Genomic DNA, 21725 nt, shown 5'->3' with positions numbered 1-21725 from the left:
ATATACAGAGGAACCTCGATTGTCCGAAGAACATGGGCGGGTGTATTTCATTCAGTTTAATCGAACTCCAGATAATCAAATGCTGAGTAACGCTGTTAGCCAAGCATCGGGACCTTGCAATCTTGCCCGATAATCTGATATTCAGATAAGCGAATGCTGGATAATCGAGATTCCTCTGTAAACAGAACTGTCAGGGGTTCTGCTCTGTCCGAGAGCTGCCTCTGAGGGAGCTGGATCAGTGTCAAGGACTCTCCGAGTGTAAATAAAAAGGGACTTGGTGATGGGATACCGGCCTCTGTGGAGTTATTTAAGAAACTTACAAGGAGGGATAAATAGTTAAAACTTTCCAGAAAAGTACGGGAAAGAGCAAGAGAGTGGACAGCTTTTCTAACCAAATAGACACAAACTAGCAGCATCTTTCAGAACAGAGAGATTCAGTCAGCCAATCATTCGCGCAGTGTATATTGCTATCTTCTGAAGTAATTATGTCTGTCATATGATATAGGGAGGGAGGGATTACACGGACAGCTCAAGCAAGGGGTTATCCTTTACATAGGAGCTTAGACAGGCCGGGGTAGGGACCTGGGGTCAGGGACAGGGTCAGGCCAGGGCAGGGTCCCTGGGGTCAGGGTCAGGCCGGGGCAGGGACCCTGTGGTCAGGGGCAGGGTCCCTGGGGTCAGGGTCAGGGTGGGGCAGGGTTCCTGGGGTCAGGGTCAGGCCGGGGCAGGGTCCGTGGGGTCAGGGGCAGGGTCCCTGGGGTCAGGGGCAGGGTGGGGCAGGGTCCCTGGGGTCAAGTGCAGGCTGGGGCAGGGTCCCTGGGATTAGGTGCAGGCCGGGGCAGAGACCCTGGGGTCAGGGGCAGGGTCCCTGGGGTCGGGGCAGGCCGGGGCAGGGTCCCTGGGGTCAGGGGCATGGTCCCTGGGGTCTCTATGGTCTAGGGATTACACCAGGGTAACTTACCACAGCAGCGATCTCCCCTCCCCTCTTCTGATTCATAGCTGCGAGCACAACGGAGGCAATGAAGAAAAGGATAGCACTGACCACAGTGTTGATCAAATCCTGAGAAACAAGCAGACAAAATATTCACTAAAACAGAGAGAGAGTTTACAAACTCTATCTCAACAGCAACTCAAAACAAAGTGAAAAACCTCATCACTGGAGCATAAATCAGGAAATTCCTCATGGACACATCGGCCTATTTCGACAGCACATACCTGTATAAAAATGTGACTTCAAACCACATAGGGAGACAGTCAGTCAGATGATGAAATGCTTGGTCAAAGAGGTAGGTTTTAAGGAATGCCACAAAGCAGAAAAAGAGGTTTTAAGCTTTGGGAGAACGCTGCAGTACCAGTGTCATAACTGTCTCAGAAATAGTCCTGCCTACTGTCCATTCAGGGATCTGTGGGCTCTCCTGAGTATTGGGTGTTTGCACCATTCTGCACCACCGCACACTGCCCTCAAAGACTATCACACATCTCCTCCTGGGAATGTGCCTTTGTAAAGGAAGCCTGGGGGAAGATGCAGTGGGTTGTGTTGAGGTTCGTCCTGAGCAGCTCTGTGACGCGGGACTCTGTGCTCTACCGTCTGTTCCCCGGGATGCACCGAGACAAACATCGACTGCACCGGGAGGAGCATCAGCTCAGTGAAAGTCGCTCTTTGGTCTGCCCGGAACTTGTTGGTGTTACAGAGCAAGGAGTTGACCCTGACCCAGTGTTACAGACTGACACACTCCAAGGTCAGGGCTATGTGCTGAGGGACACGCTAAAGTTCAGGGCAGCTACTGCCAAGGCACAGTGGGGAAAGACCACCATCGGAGCTTTTCCTGCTGCAGGGAAATGGGAAGGTCCAATAACTAAACAGACCCCCAGTGTCTCAAATAAATGTCAACATTAATTTTGTATGTAGCAGAGAGGTCTTTGGTTTTGTGGATTTGTCAAAGTCCAATGTTTGCTTGTTTGTTTACTTAATATTAAAGTGTACAGAATACAACTCCATTTTTGGCTATGTCTATATAGAGATTATTTATGAATAAAGTATATTTTTCAAATGATAACATTAAAATATTTTAAAAATAAAAAAAATTTAGAGGCTGCTCTCTTGGATTGGATTGCTCCTTCTCAGTCACATGTCTGGTTTGACCTTAGGCGAAAGTGAGGACTGCAGACGCTGGAGATCAGAGTCAAGAGAGTGGTGCTGGAAAAGCACAGCAGGTCAGGCAGCATCCGAGGAGCAGGAGAATCGACATTCAGGCCAGAGCTCTTCATCAGGAATGAGACAGGGAGCCCCGGGGTAGAGAGATAAATGGGAGGAGAGTGGGGCTGGGGAGAAGGTAGCTGAGAGATGGGGTAAAGGTGATAGGTCAGAGAGGAGGGTGGAGTGGATAGGTGGGAAGGAGGATTGACAGATGGAAAAGCGCAGCAGGTCAGGCAGCATCCAAGGAGCAGGAGAATTGACGTTTCGGGCATGAGCCCTTCTTCAGGAAGGCTTATGCCCGAAATGTCAATTCTCCTGCTCCTTGGATGCTGCCTGACCTGCTGCGCTTTTCCAGCAACACATTTTCAGCTCTGATCTCCAGCATCTGCACTTTCTCCCGGATTGACAGATGGGACAGGTCAGAAGGACGGTGCTAAGCTGGAAGGTTGGAAGTAGGGGGTGGGGAAATGAAGAAACCGTTGATGTCCACAGGTCCCAAGGTGGAAGATGAGGCGTTCTTCCTCCAGGCATCGGGTGGTGAGGGAGTGGCGATGGAGGAGGCCCAGGACCCACATGTCCTCGGCAAAGTGGGAGGGGAAGTTGAAATGTTCAGCCACAGGGCGGTGGGGTTGGTTGGTGCGGGTGTCCCAGAGATGTTCCCTGAAGCACTCTGCTAGGATGCATCCAGTCTCCCTGATGTAGAGCGGACCGCATCGGGATCAACGGATACAATAAATGACATGTGTGAAAGTGCAGGTAAAACTTTGATGGATGTCACCTTCAGGAACTCCAGAGAATGGGGTAACACAAGCCCCGATAGTATCACAGAATTGTTACAGTGTAGAAAGGTGCCACTCGGCCCATCGTACCTTCTCCATCTCGTCAAATGAGCAGCATTACCCAGTGCCAGCTTCCTTCTCGCCCCTCCCCCCAAACCCTTACACATTGGATCATCATTTGGATAAAAACAATTCCCTTTTGAATGCCTGCATTGAACCAGCCTGCACCAACTTCCCACACCCAGCATTCTAGACCCAAACTACTCACTGGGTGAAATTGTTTTTCTTTATATTACCTTCAATTCTTTAAATGCCATTACTTTAAATTCAAGCCCCCCTTTTACAAGTGGGAATAAATTTCCCCATCTACAGTACTCTGTCCAGCCTGATCATAGTTTTGAATGCCTCTATCAAATCTCTTTCCAGGGAGAACAATCCCAATGTCCTTAATCTATCCTCATCACTGAAGTTTCTCATTGCTGGAACCATTCTTGTCAATCACTTCTGCAACCCATTACATATTTCCCACAATGTGCCACCAACAACTGTACATGACAATCCAGCTGAGGCTGAACAAGGGTCTTGTACACTGACTGAGCACAGAAAAATCACACGTGGACAACAGGAGAGCCAGGATTTCAGAGGGTTTGCCGTACTTCAGCTGAGATGGGGAGGGGCAAGACAATGGAGCAATCTGAAAATAGGGTGAAGAGGTCTAAAGCAGAGGGACTGTGGGTCTAGGAGCCAGTGGGTGGATGGGTGGGTGAATAGGAGTTGGCACAAGGCAGGGTACAGATAGTAGAATTATGAAGGAGTTCAAATTCGCAAAGAACTACCCATCTAACACTCTGGCTCTATTTCCAAGAGCTACAACCCCAGACAGCACGAACCCAGGCTCAGTGGGTAGTGCTCTCTCCTCTGGGATAAAACACCTTTGCAGGGATCCGTGCACAAAGTACAGATTGAATGAGAGAGTACTGCACTATCACAGACACATTGTTACAGACATAAAAAGGACCTTCTACATCTTCAAGATGGCTCATCAAAATCCAATTAACTATTTTCAATGCATGGCCCTTATAATGTAGAGAAATGCAACAGCTGACTGATTCAGCAAGCTCCCATGAACAGTCCTGAGATCATAGCAGATAACACAAGAGATCAGATTTCACACCAAACAGAACTAGGGAGATGATTCTCTGAATAAGGAAAATGGGGAGGTGCAACGAGACGTGGCTGTCCTTGTACACCAGTATCTGAATGTAAGCAGGAAGCCATAGAGTCGCACAGGTATACAGCGCAGATCCAGGCCCTTCAGTCCAACCAGCCCATGCAAACCATGTTTCCAAACTAAACTAGGCCCCCCCTGCCTGCACTTGGCCAGTATCACATTAAGGTGGGTAAAAACAATGACTGCAGATGCTGGAAACCTAGCACCACTAATCCAGTATCACATTAAACCTTTCCTATTCATATACTTATCCAAATACCTTTTAAATGTTGTTACTGTACCCACATCCAGCATCTTACCTGGCAGTTCATACCACTAAAACAAAATTGCCCCGGTGTCTTTAAATCTTTCTCCTCTCACCTGAAAAGTATGCCCTCTCGTTCTGAGCTCCTCTACCCCAGGTAAAAGACCTTTGCTATTCACCTTATATATGCCCCTCGTGGTTTTATAAACCTCCATCAGATCAGACCTCAACCTCCTATGCTCCTGTAAAAAAAAGTCCCTGACTAAAACTTTTATAGCTCATACCACTATTCCCAGCACCATCCTGGTAGATCTTTTCTGAACCCTCTCTGGTTTAATACTATCCTTCCTATAGCAGGACGGCCAGAACTGGACACAGTACTCCAGAAGAGGCCTCATCAATTACTGTACAACCTCAACATGACATCTGGCAAGTGGTGACGGCAACAACTGCTAGGCCGGCCTCCATAGAGATAGGATTAGAGAACAGGAGGAGGGGTGTGTTACTGGAATTAGACAGGGCATTGGGGAGACCATACCTGGACTATTGTGTAGTTTTGGTCTTGCTACCTCAGGATGGAAGGAACACAGCAAAGGTTTCCAAGACTGATTCCTGGGATGGCAGGAAAGATGTATGAAGGGAGACTACATTCATTGGAGATGAGAGGAATGAGGCTCAAGGGTGGTGGGGATGCTGGATAATGATTGTGGTAGTTCAGAACCACAGGCCACAGTCTAAGGATTCAGGGTAATCCATTTCAGATGGAGATGAGCAATATATTCACCCAGAGAGTGGCGAGTCTGTGGAACTCTCTGCCACAGAAGGCAATTGAGATCAAAACATTGAACGTTCGCAAGAAGATGTTAGATATAGTTCTTGGGAGAAAGTGGGAGCAGAGGACTGAGTTGGATGATTAGCCTTGATCCTAATGAATGGCGGAGCAGGTTCGAAGGGCTGAATGGCCTACTCCTGTTTTCGGCATTACTCTGACTCAGCAGTTACTGGGCAGGGAGGGAACTCAGCCTCCAAAATGTAGTAATAAGTGAGAATCTAAAGTCTTTCCACAAAGAGTGCCTGGGACTGAGGCCAAAAAGGAATCAGACATTCCAATTCCGCATGTGATTCGGCCAGGTCTCCAAAATCACTGAACATTACAAAGGGAGACTCTGGGGGGCTTTGGGATGCTGGAGAGACTGTTTTCAAAAGGGGCTGAAGGGTCTCAGTAATCAGATGCTGTTGCTATAAAACGCGTTGCAGAAAATGTAAGGGCAGAGACGGAAATCCGGGAGGCACATGGACAGCAGATGCACACGGAGTTCAAAGTGTGTGCAGCAAAATACATCTGGAATCTGCTTCAACATAAAAACATAACCACATTTTGATGAAACCTTCCAAATGGAATTGCTGACATTCTTGTGGTTTACTTTAAAAGGGACCCATAGGAGCGTGTCCTTAAACCTAATCCAGCAACATTCGTGCTTGAGAATCTGGTCTCACCTCAGCTCAGCTCAAAGTACAGCAGAAATCAGGGTATGCTCCTACTGCACTGAGAACTGTACACTTCCACATCAGGGTGGTGAGTGCTTTGGAGTGGAACTTAGAGGCTGATGCTCCCATGTATCTTCTAGGTGGAAGTGGCCATGGGTTTGGAGGGTGCTGTCTGAGGATCTTTGGTGAATTTCTGCAGAGCATCTTGTAGATGGCACACACTGCTGCTACTGAGCATCAGTGGTGGAGGGAGTAGATATTTGTGGATGCGATGCCAATCAAGTGGGCTGTTTTGTTCTGGATGGTGTTGAGCTGCTTGAGTGTTGTTGGAGCTGCCCCCATCCAGGGCAAGTGCGGAGTATTCCATCCCACTCCTGACTTGTGCCTTGTAGATGGTGGACAGGCTTTGGGGAGTCAGGGGTGAGCTATTTCACGCAGTATTCCCAGCCTCTGACCTCATCTTGTAGCCACTGTGTTTATATGACAAGTCCATTTGATTTCTGGTCAATGATGACCCCCAGGATATTGATAGTGCTGGGGGAGGGGGTTCAATGACAACATGGCACAGTGGTTAGCTGGTCTCTTATTGGAGATAGTCATTGCCTGGCATTTTGTGTGGTGTGAATGTTACTTGCCACTTGTCACCTGAAGTGTGGATATTGTCCAGACCTTGTTGCATTTGGATATGGACTGCTTCAGTATCCGAGGAATTGTGAATGGCACTGACTGCACGATCATCGGTAAACATGCCCCACTTCTGACCTTCTGATGGAGGGAAGGTCATCGATGAAGCAGCTGAAGATGGTTGGGACTAAGTCACTGCCCTGAGGGACTCCTGCAGAGATGACCTGTAGCTGAGGTGACTGACCTCCAACAACCACAACGATCTTCCTACATGTCAGGTATATCTCCAATCACTGGAGAGTTTGCCCCTTGACTCCTGTATTGCTAGGGCTCCTTGATGCAACTCAGTCAAATGCAGCCTTGACATCAAAGGCTGTCATTCTCACCTCTCTTCTAGAATTCAGCTCTTGTGTGCTTGTTTGAGCCAAGGTCTGGGGCAGAGTGGTGGAACCCACACTGAGTATCAGTGAGCAGGGAGTGTGAACACAGGAAATACTTTAACCATTGGGGACAGCAGAGGTGTGGAAGACACAGACATGGGCTGATATTTTTGCAGAATCAGGTCAACATGGGAGCTGACTGAAAATGGTAACAGATCCTGATCCCAGAATCCCCGGCTTGGGATTTCTGTTTTCCACAGGCTCCAGTTAAGGGTTGGGGGGTGGGGGGGGGCGGGGTTGTGCCTTCCGGTCACAAGTCTCCACCAGCACTCCTGACCCTTTGCTGGTTTGAATACAAGGGTAGGCTGGGGAGCCGAGTTTTCAGAGTCGGTGCTATACAACCTCTCCGAAATCATGGACAGTATCAGGGAACCATTCGAAAATCAGGTTTAACAAGCCCTCCTCATGCACCCTCTGCCACCCCCACCCAACCAGCCCAACCCAAACACCGTGCCAAACTACTCACCCCCATGTTCCCTCCCTCACGCTGGCTAAGCAACCAGTTAATTATTCCCAAGGCAAGACCAGCATTTATTGCCCATCCCCAATTGCCAAGAGGACAGTTAAGGGACAGCCTCGTTGCTGAGAGTCTGGAATATTGGGGGAGCACGGTGGCTCAGTGGTTAGCATTGTTGCCTCACAGCACCAGGGACCCTGGTTCGATCCCAGCCTCAGGTGACAGTCTGTGTGGAGTTTGCACATTCTCCCTGTATCTGTGTGGGTTTCCTCTGGTGCTCCGGTTTCCTCCCACAATCCAAAGATGTGCAGGTTAGATGGATTGCCCAGTGTTCAGGGATGGGTAGGTTAGGTGCATTAGTCAGGGGTAAACGTAGAGTAATGAGGAATAGGTTTGGGTGGGATACTCTTCGGAGAGTTGGTGTGGACTTGTTGGGCTGAAGGGCCTGTTCCCACACTGTAGGGATTCTATTCTATTTGTGAACCAGATGGGTTTTTACAACAATGTTTTCAAACCTGCTATTGCAGAGATTAGTTTCTCGTTCCAGATGTATTTATTGAATCCTCTCTGCCAGCAGCAATGGTGCGATTCGATCCCAGATCACCAGGGCTTTAAACTTGGCCTCTGGATTCCTTGCTCTTTTATTTTAAACTCCCTCTAACCCCAAACAGATGGAAATATATTGTCTCCATCTACTCTCTCATCAAATCTCATTATCATTTTAAAGGCTTGATCTGAATGTGTGCTTTGTCTGATAAACAGTAAATAGAATCAGGAAAGGTCTGGATGGCCTTAATATGTTGAAACATTTTCATTGTAAAGCCATCAATATTGAACAATGGGTTTTGTCAGTATCTTCTGAATGGGCTATCACGATAACGGTTTCTCCTGAATAGCTGGGTTCAAATATTTGAGAAGTTACTGACTAACTCAGTTAGGTATTAACCAAACTGCTCAGCTCCTCAGATAGTGAAGCAGCCCCATATCCACTAATGGCTGAGAGACCGGGTGTGGATGATCAGGTTAGGGTTAACCCAGATCCTAATCCTGACCCAAGACCAATCGCAGCTTCTACAACTGGCAGAGTGTAACCAGCAGCATTCTGGAATGGCTCTGCCCTAGTTATTCACCAGGTTTCATAATGACTTAGAGAATGGGACAAAACTCCAAATCTGCCCATGTCCTCAAAGAAAGATGATAAACATTGCAGATGGAGGGGTGGAATGCCAACAATGTTATGGGATAAAATATAAAATTAAATCAGAAAAACCACAAGTGGATATTAATGTAGAAAATCATGGGGCCAATCTAAATGGATATTTTCTAAATTGTGAAAAATACAAACACTGGGAGGCTACAGACAGCTGGGCTGTGGGTGCACAGATCATGAAAATATCTTAGGATAGGTACAGAAAATAAATCAAACAAAAAAGATGGATGGAATGTTGGCCTTTATATCGAGAGGATCAAAATACGAGGGCATAGTCATGCTTCAGCTATACAAAAGCTCTGGTTAGGCAGCGTTATTCATCACTGCAAATATCACAGGCCACAAATGTTCAGGGAGAATATCCTGGCTTTAGAAAAGTGCTGTGCAGATTCACCAGAACGATACCAGCATTAAGGCTTAAATTGAGAGGTTTGTATTCCCTGGTATCTAAAAGGTTAAGGGTGAGTTAATTTACATTTCCAGTATAGTAAGAGGGAAATATATAAAGTGGATTAAAGTAAAATACTTCTGTTTAGGAATTCTTAAAAATTCACACGTGGGCTGTGGGCATTGCTGTGCTGGGGCAGCATTTATTGCCCATCCTTAGTTGCCCGTCGAGAAGGTGGGGGTGAGCTGCCTTCTTGAACCACTGCAGTCTGTGTGCTGTAGGTAGACCCTTAGGGAGGGGTAATCTAAGGAGCTTTGGTGAATTTTTGCAATGTATCTTCTAGATACTATACATTGCTGCAACTGAGTGTCGGTGGAGGGAGTGGATGCTTGTGGATGTGGTGCCAATTAAGCGAGCTGCTTTGTCCGAGAAGGGGGTCAAGCTTGTTGTAGCTGCACCCATCCGGGTAAGTGGGGAGTATTCCATCACACCCCTGACTTGTGCCTTGTAGATGGTGGACAGGCTTTGGGGAGTCAGGAGGTGAGTTACTCACTGCAGTATTCCCAGCCTCTGACCTGCTCCTGTAGCCACTGTGATTATGCAGTGAGTCCAGTTGAGGTCTTGATCAATGGTAACCCTCAGGATGTTGATAGTGGGGCATCCAAACCTGGATATTGCCCAGGTCTTGCTGGATTTGAGTAGGGACTGTTTCAGTATCTAAGAATCACGAATGGTGCTGAACATTATGCAATCATCAGCAAACATCTCCACTTCTATTGGAGGAAGTGGTAGTCCCCAATAATGAGGGACTCAGTGATAGAGTCTGTGAATCTGGGACATTGAGACATAGCCTCAAAACTAGAGCAGGACTGTTCAGGAGTGAAATGAGGAAACTTAAGGAAGGTGGAAGTCTGAATTAACCTTTGCAAATGGTACTAATACACACACAGTCATTTGTTAATTTTAAGGCCAGGCTTTTGGATTTTGGCCTTTCAATGTTGATGGATAAAAGCAGGGGTTTTTTTTATAGAATAGAATATCTGCAATGAGGAAACAGGCCCTTCGGCCCAACAAGTCCATACTGACCCCTCTGAAGAGTAACCCACCTAGGCCCATTCCCCTACCCTATTATCCTACATTTACCCCTGACTGCAGATCACCCTCAATCTCACTCAAAAGAAGGATGGGTTCAAGGGGCCGAATGGTCTCTCTTGTTCCTATATCGATTGACATTGGTGAACACATCTACACAATAATCCCTTGGTCCTCTGTAATTCACGTTCCATCTCAGGCTGAGGATATAGTTGCATTAAAAGGGTTAATGGGGTCAAATAGCTGACACTCAGTTTCTCTTCCCTCATGTTTAGAGGACTGTGGGGCGAAGCATTTGAAATATTTCATGTCTTGACAGGGTTAACGCAGAGAAATGAACTCCTCTGCCAGGGGAGAAATGTAATGGGATAGAATACATGAGTGTACATTGTGAGAGACTGGGGTGGACTGGGTGAGTGGAATCAATATTTGAGTGTACAGAATAGGGAAGAGGTGTGCAAGTGGTGGGATGGATTTTTTAATATATAATTTCTGTATTAAAATGGCACTAAGGGATGGTGACTTAAACACTTCATTTTCTTTTGTAGAATGCAAACGACAATAAATTAATATTCTGTTTTGCTGTACATGAGCTGAGAAACAAAAAGTTAAATGGTTAAAACTGTACTTTCACCTTCTGGTGGAGAATATATTCATCCCTGCCCTAAACCTATTTAAGGTCTTGGCTTCTACCACAGTTTTCAGGAAGTTAAAAGTCACACAACACCAGGTTATAGTCCAATAGGTTTAATTGGAAGTACTAGCTTTCAGAGTACCTGCTCCTTCTTCAGGTGGTGAAGGAGTGGCGTTCCGAAAGCCAGTGTACTTCCAATTAAACCTGTTGGACTATAACCTGGTGTTGTGTGATTTTTAACTTTGTACACCCCAGTCCAACACCAGCATCTCCAAATCATGGTTTTCAGGAAGAGAGTGTTCCAAAGGCTCTCAACTCAGAAATAAAATCTCATTTTTGTCATAAATAGGCAAGTATTTATTTTCAAATAGTGACCCCCAATTATATTTTCCCATGAGGGAACATTCATTCCACATTCACCCCGTCAATACCCTTGACCTTGGGCCTCAAAGGGAACTGAGCATAAAAATAGGGAAATTGTACCAGGCACCAGTCAGGCCACAGCTGGAATACTGTGAACTGGTTTGGGTCTTTTGTCAAAGGAAAGATATACTTACCTTAGGAGGCAGTCCGAGGAAGGATCCCTAGGCCAATGCCTGGTATGGAGGGATTTCTTTAAGAGAGATTGACTAGATTAGGCCTGAACTCACTGCAGATTAGAAGATTGAGAACTGACCTCACCGAAACATTCAAGATTTTTAAAGGGGCTTTGATGTGGAAGTGCCGGTGTTGGACTGGGGTGGACAAGGTCAGAGGTCACACAACACCAGGTGATAGGCGAAGAGGAGGACTGCAGATGCTGGAGATCAGAGTCGAGCGTGTGGTGCTGGAAAAGCACAGCAGGTCAGACAGCATCTGAGGAGCAGGAGAATCGCGTTTCAGGCATGAGCCGTTCATCAGGAATCCAGATGAAGTTGGCCCATGTTCTTTGTAAACTCTACTGCTGTAATCCCCTCCATTACTACAACTTTCTCCAACTCTGGCATCTCCAGAATCCTCAATTCTAATCACTCCATTTCATTATCTTATTGAAACAAAGGTTCTGAGGGGGCTTGTTGAGATAGATGTTGAGGATGTTTCCCCTAGTCAGGAAATCTCAGACTAAGGGGTAAATAGTTACAGAATAAAGGGACGTTAATTGAAAACAGCAATTGCTTCTATCCCAAAGAGTTGTGCTGTGAGATCATGGAGTGTTTAAAGAAGAGATAGATTTTGGAAATAATCAAGGCGTGGAGGGCTATGCTGAGATGGCACAAGAGGGGCTGTGGGCTTGGGCAGATTGGCAATGATCTTGTTGAATAACAGAGCACAATCAATGGACTGAATGGCCTACTTATGCTCTTCCTTATTTTCTTGTCTTATAATCCATGACAAACATACCTTCAGGCATTACATAAACACTAGGTGTTGTTGTTGTTGTTTCAAAGTCTGTTCCACAATTGTGAGAAAGTGGATTCCTTAGTCAGGGCTTCACCTCCAAATCAAGTGGTTAATATAATTGAATCCCTACAATTATAGGAAATTGGAAACAGGTCTTTTGGCCCAACAAGTCCATACCGACCCTCCGAAGAGTATCCCACAGCTACCTAGACTGCACCTCCTCCCACCCTGCCCCCTGTAAAAACACCATCCCATATTCCCAATTCCTTCGTCTCCGCTGCATCTGCTCCAAGGAGGACCAATTCCAATACCGAACAACCCAGATGGTCTCCTTCTTCAAAGGCCGCAATTTTCCCCCAGCTGTGATCGACGATGCCCTCCACTGCATCTCCTCCACTTCCCGCACCTCCGCCCCTCCAATCGCCACCAGGACAGAACCCCACTGGTCCTCACCTACCACCCCACCAACCTCCATATACATCACATCATCCGTCGTCATTTCTGCCACCTCCAAATGGACCCCACCACTGGGATATATTTTCCTCCCCTCCCCTATCAGCGTTCCGAAAAGACCACTCCCTCTGTGACTCCCTTGTCAGGTCCACATCCCCCACCAACCCAACTTCTGCTCCCGGCACCTTCCCCTGCAACTGCAAGAAATGCAAAACTTGTGCTCACACCTCCCCCCCTCACCTCCCTCCAAGGCCCCAAAGGATCCTTCCATATCTGCCACAAATTCACCTGCACCTCCACAAACATCATCTATTGCATCCGCTGCACCCGATGTGGCCTCCTCTATATTGGAGAGGCAGGCCGCCTACTTGCTGAACGTTTCAGAGAACATCTCAGGGACGCCCGGACAGACCAACCAACCCAACCACCCCGTGGCTCAACACTTCAACTCCCCCTTCCACTCCACCAAAGACATGAAGGTCCTTGGACTCCTCCATTGCCAGACCATGGCAACACGACGGCTGGAGGAAGAGCGCCTCATCTTCCGCCTAGGAACCCTCCAACCACATGGGATGAACTCAGATTTCTCCAGTTTCCTCATTTCCCCTCCCCCCACCTTGTCTCAGTCAAATCCCTCGGATTCAGCACCGCCCTCCTAACCTGCAATCTTCTTCCTGACCTCTCCGCCCCCCACCCCCAATCTAGCCTATCACCCTTCCCTTTACCTCCTTCCACCTATCGCATTTCCAACGCCCCTCCCCCAAGTCCCTCCTCCCTACCTTTTATCTTAGCCTGCTGGACACACTCTCCTCATTCCTGAAGAAGGGCTCATGCCCAAAACGTCGATTCTCCTGCTCCTTGGATGCTGCCTGACCTGCTGCGCTTTTCCAGCAAAACATTTTCAGCCCATTCCCTTATCCTGTTATCCCATTTTTACCCCTCATTAATGCTCCTAGCCTACACATCCCTGAACACTACGGGCAATTTAGCACAGCCAATTCACCTAACCTGCATATCTTTCGACTGTGGGACGAAACTGGAGCATCCAGAGAAAACCCACGCAGACACAGGGAGAATGTGCAAACCCCAGACAGGCAGTCACTCGAGGCTGGAGTCAAACCCGGGTCCCTGGCACTGTGAGGCAGCAGTGCCAGCCACTGAGCCATCATGCCACCCCTTGCTGTCCCTAATGACAATTCTAAATAACAGGGTAGACACACAATGACATCAGGTTGGTGAAAGTGAGGACTGCAGATGCTAGAAATTAGAGTCACGAATGGTGCTGGAAAAGCACAGGAGCAGGATAATCGACATTCCAGGTAGGAGCCCTTCTTCAGGAATGAGGCTGGGAGAAAAATGGGAGGGGCTAGGGTGAAGGTGCAATAGGTGGATGGAGGATAGGGTAAAGGTGATAGCTCAGAGAGGCAGGTAGAGGGGATAGGTGATGACCATCTGCTCCCAGGAGGACCAGTTTCACCACAGAACATACCAGATGGCCTCCTTCTTTAATTTCCCCTCCCATTTAGTTGATGATGCCCTCCAATGCATCTCATCCACATCCCGCACCTCCGCCCTCAAACCCCATCCTCAAACCCCATCCCTCCAACCGTAACAGGGACAGAATTCCCCTGGTCCTCACCTTACACCAGCATTGCATCATCTTCTGCCATTTCTGCCACCTACAAATGGGCCCCACCACCAGGGATATATTTCCCTCCCCATCCCTTATCCACTTTTCACAAAGACCGTTCCCTCCGTGACTACCTGGTCAGGTCCATGCCCCCCAGCAACCCACCCTCCCCTCCTGGCATCTTCCCATGCCACCGCAGGAATTGCAAAACCTGCGCCCACACCTCCTCCCTCACCTTCATCCAAGGCCCCAAAGGAGCCTTCCACATCCATCAAAAAGTTTCACCTGCACATCCACCAATGTCATTTGTGGTATCAGTTGCTCCCGATGTGGTCTCTACATTGGGGAGACTGGACGTCTTCTCGCAAAGCGCTTTAGGGAACATTTCTAGGACACCCGCACCAATCAACCTCACTGTCCCGTGGCCCAACATTTCAACTCCCCCTCCCACACTGCCGAGGACATGCAGGTCCTGGGCCTCCTCCACCGCTGCTCCCTCACCACCCGATGCCTGGAGGAAGAATGCCTCATCTTCCGCCTCGGAACACTTCAGCCTCAGGGCATCAATGTGTATTTCACCAGTTTCCACATTTTCCCCTTCCCCCACCTTACCCCAGTTCCAACCTTTCAGCTCAGCACCATCCTCATGACCTGTCCTACCTGCCAATCTTCCTTCCCACCTATCTGCTCCATCCTCCTCTCTGACCTATCACCTTTACCCCATCCTCCATCCATCTATTGCACTCAACTACCTTCACCCTAGCCCCACCCCCTCCCATTTATCTCTCCACCCCCAAGGCTTCCAGCCTCATTCCTGATGAAGGGCTCCTGCCCAAAATGTCGATTTTCCTGCTCCTCGGATGCTGGCTGACCTGCTGCGCTTTCCCAGCACCCCACTCTCGACTCTGATCTCTAGCACTTGCAGTCCTCACTTTCACCTACACGATGATATCAACAATGGGCATGATTATAATGAAACAAATTACAGTTAATCCTCCTGATGACATGATGACTTGGATTTCAGATTAACGTATTTTAATACCAATATAAACATTGACTTCAAATACCAAGAATGAAAACCACTTTGCTTCAGCATAAACATGCACAGATTAGTTGTCCAATTTGGTTTTTTTCAGCAGTTCAGGCAAAATTATTTATGTTGGTATATCTGCTCAAAGTGAGTCTCATCCCAACCCTCTTCATCTCACCCGATCGTTATATCCTTCTTCGTGTTTATAGAATTATCCTAGAAATATATTGATAATTCTTGCCTAACCAGTGTCCAAGTAAGGACATTTCTTTGAAATTTCCTTTTGGATTTACAAAAAAAATACTGCAAGTACTCAGCAGGTCCTGGCTGTATCTATGGAGAGGGAGAATCAGGATTAATCATTCAACCCTGCTCCTTTGCCCAGTTCAGATGAATTGCCATCTTGATTTCTCCACAGACGTAGCCAGACCTGCTGAGTATTTCTGAGCACATTGTTTCTTATTTCAGATCTTAATCAGGTCAGAGCTATCTCAGCTTCCTGCTTTCTGAAAAAGCAGGCCCTCCCTCCTCATTTTCTGAAAATTGGAACCTCTCAGCTTGGGTACTGTCAGTGACAATCTTTCTCGCACCTTCCCCAGTGCTGATAGCCATTTTCCACTCTGTTATAAATTTAACAGAACCATTTGAAATTTACTAACATTCATTACAAATAAGTAGGTTTTTGCACAGCCATGATCTCTTTTGTTCCTTTCAGAGGATCTCGCTTGTTGTGCCAAACTCTCAATCTCGAGAACCATCTTAAAATCAAATTGCTTGGTAATACAGGGTATAAATCTCACTGAAAAAAAGAGGGAGATTCGGTTGAAGCTTTTTAATCCTTCACTGCTCAGGACTCCCGCAAGAATGCCAAATTTCAAATAATCACAACAGTCTATACTACAGGAAAATAAACAAAAGGTGCTGATTGGTTGGCAAGTTGACCCCAATTGGCTGAGATGTTGCCATGAAAGCAATGGGGAACTACATTAGCCAGGATTAGAGTGGTGCTGGAAAAGCACAGCAGATCAGGCAGCATCTGTGGAGCAGAGAATCGACATTTCGCGCAAAAGCCCTTCATCGAAATGTCGATATTCCTGCTCCTCGGATGCTGCCTGACCTGCTGTGTTTTTCCAGCACCACTCTAATCCAGACTCTGATCTCCAGCATCTGCAGTCCTCACTTATGCCTGACTATATTAGCCAGATAATTCAAACAAGGTACAAGGTTTGAACATGATTCTCTGAAAATAAGAGAGTGCCTATGAATGTAATCACTTCAGGCAAACATAAATGAAATGTGTTATGACCTCAGTTCATTATTTTTTCCACCTGGCACTCATCAGGACAGGAGCAAGAATGAAAAATTTCAAAAAGTGAACATCGTGAGAAAAGGGATTTTGATTGGTTGGCAAGTGGAGTCAGATTGGTCAAGACTCTGCCACACCAAATGCACAACGTATCATTGAGAAAGATGCAATGTGTGGATAGTTTCCTGTTGTAGAGGACCCTGTGTATCAATATGTAGCATCCAGCAAGTATCAGTGAGCTACACCGCAATCCTAGCTGATAACCTTTAGCTGGTTGTTGGTGTCAATCTTAGCAAACCTGTCGAGCAAGTGCTATCCAATCAAATGAGCAGCTTAGTGTGTGTTCCATGATCTGAACTTTGTAAGCATGGGCTGGTTGAGTACAGTCAGTACACTCTGTTGTAAACAGCTGAAAGGGTCATGCCACTTGATACAAATCTTTGGGACAAATCTTCAGTCTTTGGGACATAAGACTTACCTATGTGTCACCACACAGGCACTAAAACTGATATGCCATGTTACTAATGTATATGGGGTAGGTAAAATATGTTTTTGATTAGAGTAGTGCTGGAAAAGCACAGCAGGTCAGGCATCATCCATGGAGCAGGAAAATCGACATTTCAGGCACGAGCTCTTCAACCTACCCGAAACGCTGATTTTCCTACTCCCCGGATGCTACCTGACCTGCTGTGCTTTTCCCGCACCACTCTAACCTGGACTCCGATCTCCAGCATCTGCAGTTGTCACTTTCACCTAAAAATATGTTTTTGCCTTGATGGCAGTGTCCTGTCCATGCAAACTACTACTTGTGTTCCTAGTGCATGAGACAGCTAGCTTCACCTGTTGCTCAATTGTCTGAGACACCTCACCTTCCCGGGGTTATCAGAAGCGGACAGGGAAGCTGGTGGGACAGAGGGAGGGTTCGTGACTCACACGATAACAGCAATGCTTCTTGCTTCAGCATAAAGACTACGCATTTACCAAAGACTTGCTCTCTTGTTTTTAAACAAGGCCATAGGCCAATTTTATACTAATCAGGAGCTGGAGAATTCCAACATGTACACTAACCAGTAGGAGCGGGTTTGTGGAGAACCCAACAAGAGATTTCTCAACACACACATCGAGTAAAGGGGTCTCTGAGTTCTAAAGAAGGATCAGTGCATCTGAAACATTAACTAATTTCTCTACACAGATGCTGCCAGATCTGCTGAGCTTTTCCAGCAATTACTGTTTTTGTTTCTGATTTCCAGCATCTGCAGTTCTTTCAGTTTTTACGTTGTCTCATTAGACTGCTCCATTTCAGAATCTGAGCTCAGGATGGAGCCCACTGAGCTTCCGATTCAAGTAGAGAGTGAACATCATCTCCGTAAACGAAAGTGATAGAAAGCAATATTGAATAGGTAGTTAGTGTAGCTGTTAGCACACTGCAGATGGTTCAGCAATTGCTCCATATTATGGGATTACATTTGAAAATTTGAGGGACTTTCCCTTTGGTTTTTCGGACCAAGAGTAACATCCTCCAAGTAAACAAAAATGCACTCACGTTCCTAAGTACAGCGACTAGTTGAAACACTTGCTTAAACTGTTCAAATATTTGATACACTTTGCCTTACTCGGATAATGTGAGGTAGCCGGAGTACATTACAGATGTGAACAGGATGGTGTTTGGTCCATTTGCGAGAGTTTATGTGACACACAGCAAACCATGATCTCATCAGGACAGCCACTGTCCCACCGGATGGCCTACGGCCAAGTAAACAGCTCAGCAGGTCAGGAGACTGGTTAATAGATGAGCTGTTTGACTGGAGATGCACTCATTTACAAGGGTCCAACCTCTAGGGCAGAAGGTTAGAGTTCGAGTCCTATTTACTCACAAAAGTGTGTCATAACATATCTGAATAGATAAAAATTAAACAGGTAAATTAAAATAACTACACTAATTTTTGATAATGAATTAAGTTTGTAACAAGGCTCATTCATGCTTGCTAGAAATGACATACATTATTCCATAGGGACTCATCCTCTGCAAATAAAAGGAATAGGTTCAAGCCTTTTGCCTTTTCAGAATCATCCAAGAGTTTGGGGAGCCTGCAGTTCCCTTTACTTTCTCCACAGCAACATCTCATCCATGCCCTTTAGCCTATTGTTGTGACAGCTTGAAATTTGGCATTCTTGCGTGTGTCCTGATACATCCAAGATGAAAAAAGTTTCAGCAACAGATCTCTCACTTCAACAAGATTCTGCACCACTCTACAATGCTCTGCAACCCCTCAATTCAGCCAATCTTACCGTCAAGTTCCAGTTGATCTGCGGTACTTTTGTGTGAAGGTTCAGACTGAACATCAGCAATAGAACTCCAGTCACCACAAATGCCGTGCAGCTGACAAACTCAAAGAAGTATAGACCCCCACATGGCAAACACTCCTTCACCGTCTCAATGCAGATGAAAGCTATTAGTGCCAAAATCTGAAAGGAAAATACACACTTTAAGAATAAAATACTTTGCTCCAGGCATCAATATAATTCTCAGCCAGCCTCAAAGGGATCTCCCTGAGAGCTATTTTTTGGCTTTCAAGTGTCTCTCCTTCACCCCCAACATTTCTCACAATCTATTTTTTTAGGCAATGCTGTCACACAGTAATGTACCTGTGATGATACAAGGGATATATCTCAGAAACAGAATTAGAAGAATTCATCAATACCCTCAAAAATGATCAATCCTCCAAATGAACCTAAAGCCAGAACGTATTCCTTAAAGACTACTGTATTTAAATCAGCACATGAAAGTTAACAATAATATTGTATTTTCCAAAGTAACTGAGACACTCCAACATAAAAACCAAATCATCCTAAACACCTCCCACGCACTAAAGGGGTCACAATTAATTATGCCCCCAATATGTGTGCAAAGCTGAAAACATTTACCAAGTTAATACCCTTGTCACTGTCCTCATAGAATCCCTACAGTGTGAAAGCAGGCCATTCAGCCCATCGAGCCCACACCAACCTTCTGTTGAGCATTCCACCCAGACCCACCCTATTTCCCACGGCCAATCCACCCTAGCCTTCACATGTTTGGACTGTGGGAGGAAACTCACACAGACACGGGGAGAATGTGCTAACACCAGACAGTTGTATGAAGCTATAACTGAACCCGGGTCCCTGGTGCTGTCAGGCAGCTATGCTAACCACTGAGCCACTGTGATGCATCTCTGGTCTCAACCTCAATTAAAATTTAACAATTTTGTGCTCATTACGATAACATTCGCGACATTTGTCCCCACTTTCAGCTTTAAGCTAGAGATTCCACACTCATTTTCAAGGAACTCATAATCTCAATGATTTCAACCATTCCTGGCTCCCAGTAAGTAGCCCTTTGTCCCTTTGTCAAAAGGTTTGAAAGAGTTCTTTCACTTTTGCAGCCTCAGTCTCCCCAACACCAGATGCAGTTGCTGCATCCCTCTCATTCAGCCCCCTTCCAGTCTCACCCTGTTCCCAATAACCCCTGGGGCCTCTTTCTCACCCCAACCATCCCAGTTTGCAGCCTGTTTCTCTTCCCCTTCCACACCTCTACCCCTCCCCATGACTCTAATAGCTTCCTTCCTCCCTCAAGTTGGAACCTCTATCTCCACACCTGACTAGATCCCAGAGCCCCTGACAAGGGGATCCCATTGGGGAATCTCTCATTGCTCTTCCAATCAGGAGCAAAGACTCTTGCCCACATTGGCTGTTGACAGAATCTAATCCACTCCTGAGTTGAACATTTCGATTTGTGGATGGGGGAAAGCTTTTCTCTAATTGGTCAGCCCATTAACAACATTGCCCTCCCTCAAATGTTCTGCAAATTGAGGGCGAACTCAACCCCTGCCACTATGTATCCTGACCGTTGCTTTGCTCCTGGTCACTGTCTTGGTCTCTGCCTTTACAATGACGTTGTTAGCAATGATAGGGCACCGTCTCACCCTCTCCAATCCCTTCTGTGACCAGTAGTCAGAGTCTGAGAGGTCATCATTGAGACTGAAGAGAAATGTCTTCATCCAGACCGTGGGGAGCCTGTGGAATTCACTGCCCCTGAACGTGGTTGAGGCCAAAACAAAAAATGTTTGAGGAGCAGGTAGATGTAACTCCTAGGACTAAAGGGATCGTAGAAAATAGCAACAGGAGTCTGCTCCACCATTCAATGGGATCCGGATGTTGGTTTGCTCGCTGAGCTGGAAGGTTCATTTCTAGACATTTCGTCACCCTACTAAGTAACATCTTCAGTGGGCCTCCAGGAGAAGCACTGATTATGATTCCTGCTTTCTATTTATAAAAAAAATTCAATAGGATCATCCAACATAGTGTCCTGCTCCCACTTTCTCCCCATATCCTGTGATCCCTTTAGCCCTAAGACTGATGAGGGCAGAGCGGTAGGCATGATCTATATGGACTTCATTAAGGCATTCAACAAGATTCCTCATGGGGGACTGGTTAGCAAGGTTAGATCTCACTGATTACAGGGAGAACTAGCCATTCGGATATAGAACTGGCTCAAAGGTAGAAGACAGAAGGTGGTGGTGGAGGGTTGTTTTTCAGACTGGAGGCTTGTGACCAGTGGAGTGCCACAAGGAGCAGTTCTGGATCCCCTACTTGTCATCATTTATATAAATTATTTGGATGTGAACATTAGAGGTATTGTTAGTAAGTTTGCTGATGACACCAAAATTGGAGGTGTAGTGGACAAGTGAAGAAGGTTTCCTCAGATTACAACGGGATCTTGATCAGATGGGCCAATGGGCTGAGGAATGGCAGATGGAGTTTAATTTAGATAAATGTGAGGTGCTGCATTTTGGAAAGGCAAATCAGAGGAGGACTTACCCATTTAATGGCAAGGTCCTGGGGAGTGTTGCTGAACACAGAGACCTTGGGGGGCAGGTTCATCGTTTCTTGAAAATGAAGTCACAGGTAGATAGGATAGTGAAGAAGGTGTTTGGTATGCTTTCCTTTATTGGTCAGAGTACTGAGTACAGGAGTTGGGAGGTCATGTTGCAGCTTTACAGGACATTGGTTAGACCACTTTTGGAATATTGCATGCAATCCTGGTCTCCTTCCTATCGAACAAATATTGAGAAACCTGAAAAGGTTCAGAGAAGATTTACAAGG

The 21725-nt window shown here is 46.4% G+C and overlaps 1 protein-coding gene across 1 annotated transcript in view; it reads right to left on the bottom strand.

Moving 5' to 3' along the window:
- Nucleotides 1-21725, bottom strand: part of cmtm4 (CKLF-like MARVEL transmembrane domain containing 4) — an 86315-nt gene that overhangs the window by 5514 nt on the left and 59076 nt on the right. Inside the window, exons 2-3 of the mRNA XM_060837928.1 lie at nt 18873-19049; nt 962-1060 (exon numbers count right to left, since the gene is read on the bottom strand). Coding sequence (XP_060693911.1) covers nt 962-1060; nt 18873-19049 — 276 coding nt within the window. The remainder of the gene's footprint in view (nt 1-961; nt 1061-18872; nt 19050-21725) is intronic.

This window comes from Hemiscyllium ocellatum, chromosome 17 (assembly GCF_020745735.1).
Source record: "Hemiscyllium ocellatum isolate sHemOce1 chromosome 17, sHemOce1.pat.X.cur, whole genome shotgun sequence".
In the NCBI taxonomy this organism is placed as follows: Eukaryota; Metazoa; Chordata; class Chondrichthyes; order Orectolobiformes; family Hemiscylliidae; genus Hemiscyllium; species Hemiscyllium ocellatum.
Note: the sequence above shows the minus strand (reverse complement) of the source record. Positions and strands in the feature narration are given on the sequence as shown.